Raw genomic sequence first — 6,117 nt, 5'->3', positions numbered from 1 at the left:
GCAATAGGACCAGAAGGGATGTAACTTTTTACCCACATGACACCCTGCTGAAGTCAATTGCATCCCATATGGTCACAAGGTTCGCTCACATGGACCTGATGGCAGGATAAAATTCCCGCTCCCCCCCCACACACACACACTCTTGGCAACTGCACTTACAGCTGCTTGGTTAGTACTGTCAAGAACAAATAAAACTAAAAACCTCACAATGTAAACGGTCAGCGCTCCCCCTTCAAATCAGCGAGAACTGGCAGGGCTACCCAGCCTCACACACTCCCATGAACATGTATCAGTCCGGCTGCAAATTCTAATCTCCCACCCATTACTATGACCAGAATGAAAAAGATGTGCACGCTGGGACGTGTAGTCCTTTTCTTCGGCTCTGTCGTGGGGTTCTGGGCTGTGCGGACTGCACTTCCCAGGCGGCCCCGCGGCGGGGGGCGGGGAAGGGAGGTGGTTACCCGGCGGGGCGGTGGATGCGACTGGCTCAGTAGCGCTAGGCGGCGGCTCAGGAGCCCGTTCTGGGCGGTGTGTGGCGGTCTCGGGATGTCGGACGCGGGCGGCGGAGGTCCCGGCGGCGGTCCCGGCGAGGAGGGCGGCCTGGAGGTGCCGGGCTCGGCGGTGCAGAATGTGGCCGATGTCTCGGTGCTGCAGAAGCACCTGCGCAAGCTGGTGCCGCTGCTGCTGGAGGACGGCGGGGAGGTGCCGGCCGCGCTCGAGGCGGCGCTGGAGGAGAAGGGCGCCCTGGAGCAGATGCGCAAGTTCCTCTCCGACCCGCAGGTGCACACGGTGCTGGTGGAGCGCTCCACGCTCAAGGGTGAGAGCCGGGCCGGGCGCCGAGCCGCTGCGGGGGAACCGGGGTTGGGTTGGGTGGAGCCTCCCTCCGCTGCAGGTGACAGCTGCCGAGCTGGGGGCAGCTGCCGCTTTATGCGGCGCGGTGACCTTTGTTCCCCCGCTCCCTGTGATAGGACTGGGTGAGCCTGTGACTCCCCACATGCACACACAGGGTACGTGTACGCTACGGGATTATTCTGAATAATCATAAACTGGTTTAGTAAAACAGATTGTATAAAATCGAGTACACGCGGCCACACGAAGCACATTAATTCGGTGGTGTGCGTCCACGGTCCGAGGCTAGCATCGATTTCTGGAGCGTTGCACTGTGGGTAGCTATTCCGTAGCGATCCCATAGTTCCCGCAGCCTCCCCCGCCCCTTGGAATTCTGGGTTGAGATCCCAGTGCCTGATGGGGCAAAAATCATTGTCGCAGGTGGTTCTGGGTAAATGTCGTCAGTCACTCATTTCTTCCTCCGGGGAAACAATGGCAGACAATCATTTCGCACCCTTTTTCCCTGGATTGCCCTGGCAGACGCCATATCATGGCAACCATGGAGCCTGTTTTGCCTTTTGTCACTGTCACCATATGTGTACTAGATGCCGCTGACAGAGGCAATTCAGCAGCGCTACACAGCAGCATTCATTTGCTTTTGCATGATAGCAGAGATGGTTATCAGCCATACTGTACCATCTACCATGCCATTGTAAATTGGCAATGAGATGATGGTTACCAGTCCTTCTGTACTGTACTGTCTGCTGCTGTCATGGGTGCCCCTGGCTGAGATCGGCCGGGGGCGCAAAAGACAAAAATGGGAATGACTCCCCGAGTCAATCCCTCCTTTATGGTATCTAAAAATAGAATCAGTCCTGCCTAGAATATGGGGCAAGTGTACTAGAGAACCAGTGTATCAGAGAACCAGAGAGCACAGCCGCTCCGTGTCAGATCCTGCAGAAATGATGAGCTGCATGCCATTCACAGAGGGTGCCCCTGCAACAACCCCACCTGTTGCTTCCCTCCTCCCCCAGCCTTCCTGGGCTACCGTTGCAGTGTCCCCCCATTTGTGTGATGAAGTAATAAAGAATGCAGGAATAAGAAACAGCGACTTGTTACTGAGATAAAATGAGGGGAAGGCAGCCTCCAGCTGCTATGATAGTCCAGACAGGACATTAAGCAGTGTGGGGGAGAGGAGCCCAGCATCCCGCTGCTATGATAGTCCAGGCAGTACAGAATCTTTTCTTTACACATGAAGGGCGAGGGCTGATGGAGCTCAGCCCCCTGTTGCCATGATGAATATGGTTACCAGCCGTTCTGTACCATCTACTGGGAATGACCGGGAGGCCAGCCAGGAGCACTCATGGGCTGATGATGAGGACGGATACCAGTCCTTCTGTACTGTACCATCTGCCACAAGGCTGATGATGACAATGGATATCAGTCATATTGTACCACCAGCCACCAAGGAGGGGGGGGGTGAGGATGCTACAGTTCACTGCCATAGCATCACATCTGCCAGCAGCATTCAGTAGACCTAGGGTGACATTTAAAAGAGTCAAGAGACGATTTTTTTCCCTTTTCCTTCTGGGGGTGGATGGGGGGGGTAAATTGACTAGCTATGCCCTGAACTACCCCGGACAATGTGTTTGACCCTACAGGCATTGGGAGCTCAGCCAAGAATGCAAATGCTTTTCGGAGACTGCAGGAACTGTGGGATAGCTTGAGTCCTCAGTCCCCCCTCCCTCCCTCCATGAGCGTCCATTTGATTCTTTGGCTTTCCGTTACGCTTGTCACGCAGCAGTGTGCTGAGTCCCTGCTGTGGCCTCTGTCTGGAGATTTTTTTTAAAATGCTTTGGAATTTCATCTTCTGTAACGGAGCTCTGATAGAACAGATTTGTCTGCCCATACAGCGATCACATCCGTACGGTCCATGCTGGAGCTCTTTTTGGATTTGGGACTGCATCGCCACCCGTGCTGATCAGAGCTTCATGCTGGGCAAGCAGGAAATGATATTCAAAAGTTCGCAGGGCTTTTCCTGTCTACCTGGCCACTGCATCCGAGTTCTGATTGCTGTCCAGAGCGGTCACAGTGGTGCACTGTGGGATACCGCCCGGAGGCCAATACCGTCAATTTGCGGCCACACTAACCCTAATCTAATGTGGTAATATCGATATTAGCGCTACTCCTCTCGTTGGGGAGGAGTACAGAAACTGGTTTAAAGAGCCCTTTATATCGATATAAAGGGCCTCTTAGTGTGGACGGGTGTGGTGTTAAATCGGTTTAACGCTCCTAAAATCAGTTTAAACGCATAGTGTAGACCAAGCAGAGTGAGGGGCGGGCCTGTGGCCTTTCGCTGTATCTACACCCCGTCCCCCAGGGGAGATGCTGACCCCACATGCACAGTATGGTGTACCCAGTATCACCCTATTGCAACAGGGAGAGGGGTGGCAGCCCCATCAACAATTCCTTGATTTCCCCCCCCACCCTTCTCTGCAGGGCTGGAACTGGCTCCCCCTGTAAGCTCCTGTACTGCAGTAGAGAGAAGAAATGCTGTAACCCACCCAGCAACACCCTTGTCCATTCCCACAGGGAGGGAATGTGCCATAGCCTTGGTCCTGATAGCTAACCCAAAACCTATACAGGGGCTACGAACATGTCTGTGCTGTGGGATGAGAAAATTGCCAGAAATTGGTATTTCAGTTTTAAATTACCGAGATCAAGAAATCAACACTGGTCTTTGAAAAAAGACATGTGTGGACATTGCCTTATCTGAACTGTGGCTGAAATCAAAGTCAAGATAAAACATTCCCATGAATTATGCCAGGGGTGGCCAACCTGAGAAGGAGCCAGAATTTACCAATGTACAGTGTCAAAGAGCCACAGTAGTACATCAGCAGCCCCCCATCAACTCCCCCCCCCCCATTCCTAGTGCCTCCTGCCCACTGGCAGTCCTGCCTGTCAGTGCCTCCCCCTCCCTCCCAGTCAACTGTTTCATAGCGTGCAGGAGGCTCTGGGGGGAGAGGGAGGAGCGAAGGCACGGCAGGCTCAGGGGGAGTGGGTGGGAAGGGGTGAAGTGGGGACAAGGCCTGTGGCAGAGCCAGGGGTTAAGCAGTGAGCACCCCCTGGCACGTTAGAAAGTTGGCACGTGTAGCTTCAGCCCCGGAGTTGGTGCCTATACAAGGAGACACATATTAACTTCTGAGGAGCCGCATGTGGCTCTGGAGCCACAGGTTGGCCACCCCTGCACTATGCATTTACTGTTTTGTCGAGTTTCTATCTTGGCTTTGCAGCACTGGAGTGGTTGGAAGCCTTGAACTTGGACCTCCTTCACAACAGCATCTGACTTTATTGCTGTGTTGTGCCACGTATCACCCCAAAGTTCTTTATACAGTAATATGTAGATGGTGGCTCAAAGGTCTTATGTAGGTAAATACAAGAGCCGTTGTGCCTGGTACCTAACTTGAAAAGATAAGGACATGATGTTGCTCAATTTGAGAAGTATCAAAGGATCATTCGTTTCTATGTGGCTAGTTCACAGATGCTGGCGTAAGGAATCACCCTATAATTTCTTCTGAAGGACTGCACCTGCCACAGTGTTGCAAAGTACTGCAGTGCTGTTTAAGCAGTGTGTATGAGCCAGTGGTGTTAGCCTAGAGGCAAGAATGCTTAGCAACTGAGCTATATTAACACCAGTAAAAAGAAGGAGGAGTACTTGTGGCACCTTAGAGACTAACAAATTCAGTTAAAATGGAATAAATGTTTCAAAACCTGGCTTGTGTACTTTTCTATGTTAGGTATTTACATTATTCCCCCCGCCACCCCCGTATATCATCTAGTAACTTTTTTATGGGTGAATTGCTCATAGGGAGGAATATAAGCTACATTAGTTTCAGATATGGGGATGTAATAACAGATATCAAATCCTTGACAGTTAATTAGGTGGTCTGGTATTTCTAGCCCCTGACAAAACTTATTTGCTATAGTTTGGGTGGAGAAGTGGAGTGAGAGTGGGAAGTCAAAGTCCTTAAAAACACAGACAGACACGCACACAAATAAGCCAATTGTGCTCAAACTCCAGTTGCCCCACTTATGAGACACATGAAGTACGTCTATACTGTAATGCAATCTGCGGCACAGTCTCAGAGCCCAAGTCATTTGATTTTGAGCCCTCGATCCACTCTCTAAGCACACTTCTCCCGTTGCTACCCTTTACATCAGCACGCTATCCAGTCCAGCCTCTTTTTGGATGCCCTAGGAAAACATTTGCATTACTTGCAATAAAATTTCTGATCTGGTTTGTAATAACTAGTGTGTCAAGCTTTGACTGCCATGTTCCCTTGTAGCCCCAACACCTGTCAAGAGACACAGCAGGCTGAGGGACCTCTTCTTGCCATCATTTCATAGGAACTTTAGGCCCCTGCTCCAAGCCATAGGATATCCACTAGAAGACTTCTGGCAAATTTGTTTGGCCCTGCTCTCCCCCCCCCACCCCGCCTCCATCCCCTACAAAAACAGATCTCAAACAAGTCTTCAGCAGGATTAATGTTCCTTCGCTAGCAGAAGAATCTCTTTAAGGAAGGGCAGAGGAGTCAAATGGCAAGCTGTTCCTCTGGAGCTTCTTTTTAATCGGAGCTTGATCCATCTGATCGTTCACTTCAGGCTTGCAACAAGTCATGTTGTGCATGTGGGTATTTGTGTGCATAAGTGTTTTGTGATAGCATTTGGGTTGTAAACACCAAAAGTGAAATATGTTTTTAGTTGGGATAGCATGTCTCTGAAATGTATGGAGTGTCTGGATCAGGAATAGGTTTGATCTTTTGGGGTCTGCAAAGGACTGTTGTTCCCTCAGGGTATGTCTGTACTGTAATTAGACACCAGTGCCTGGCCTGTGCCAGCTGACTGTGGCTAAAGTGCTACTTAGACATTCAGGCTCCAGCCTGCGAGGTGGGAGAGTCCCGGAGCTCAGTCTGACCAAGTCTGTCTGCACCACAGTTAAACAGCCCCTTCACTCAGGCACAAGGGGCTTGGGTCATTTTTAATTGTAGTGTAGACATACCATCACCTCAGATGCTTTCTTTGTATAGAGCAAGGGTGGCCAACCTGAGCCTGAGAAGGAGCCAGAATTTACCAATGTACATTGCCAAAGAGCCACAGTAATACATCAGCAGCACCACATGAGCTCCCAGTGCCTCCCACCCACTGGCAGCCCCACTAATCAGTGCCTCCCCATCCCTCTCTGCACCTCCCGATCAGCTGCTGTGCAGGAGGTTTGGAGGGGGAATGGGA

General features: G+C 51.3%; 1 protein-coding gene across 2 annotated transcripts in view; it reads left to right on the top strand.

Moving 5' to 3' along the window:
* Window positions 1-356: 356 nt before the first annotated feature.
* LOC120403790 (cytoplasmic dynein 1 heavy chain 1-like) overlaps window positions 357-6,117 on the top strand; it is a 90,140-nt gene continuing 84,379 nt past the window's right edge. For both annotated transcript variants that reach the window (XM_039535446.1, XM_039535448.1), the window contains exon 1: window positions 357-817. In XM_039535446.1, the coding sequence (XP_039391380.1) occupies window positions 547-817 (271 nt within the window). In that variant the 5' untranslated portion in view covers window positions 357-546. The remainder of the gene's footprint in view (window positions 818-6,117) is intronic.

Source organism: Mauremys reevesii, linkage group 4, assembly GCF_016161935.1.
Source record: "Mauremys reevesii isolate NIE-2019 linkage group 4, ASM1616193v1, whole genome shotgun sequence".
NCBI lineage: Eukaryota > Metazoa > Chordata > Testudines > Geoemydidae > Mauremys > Mauremys reevesii.
Note: the sequence above shows the minus strand (reverse complement) of the source record. Positions and strands in the feature narration are given on the sequence as shown.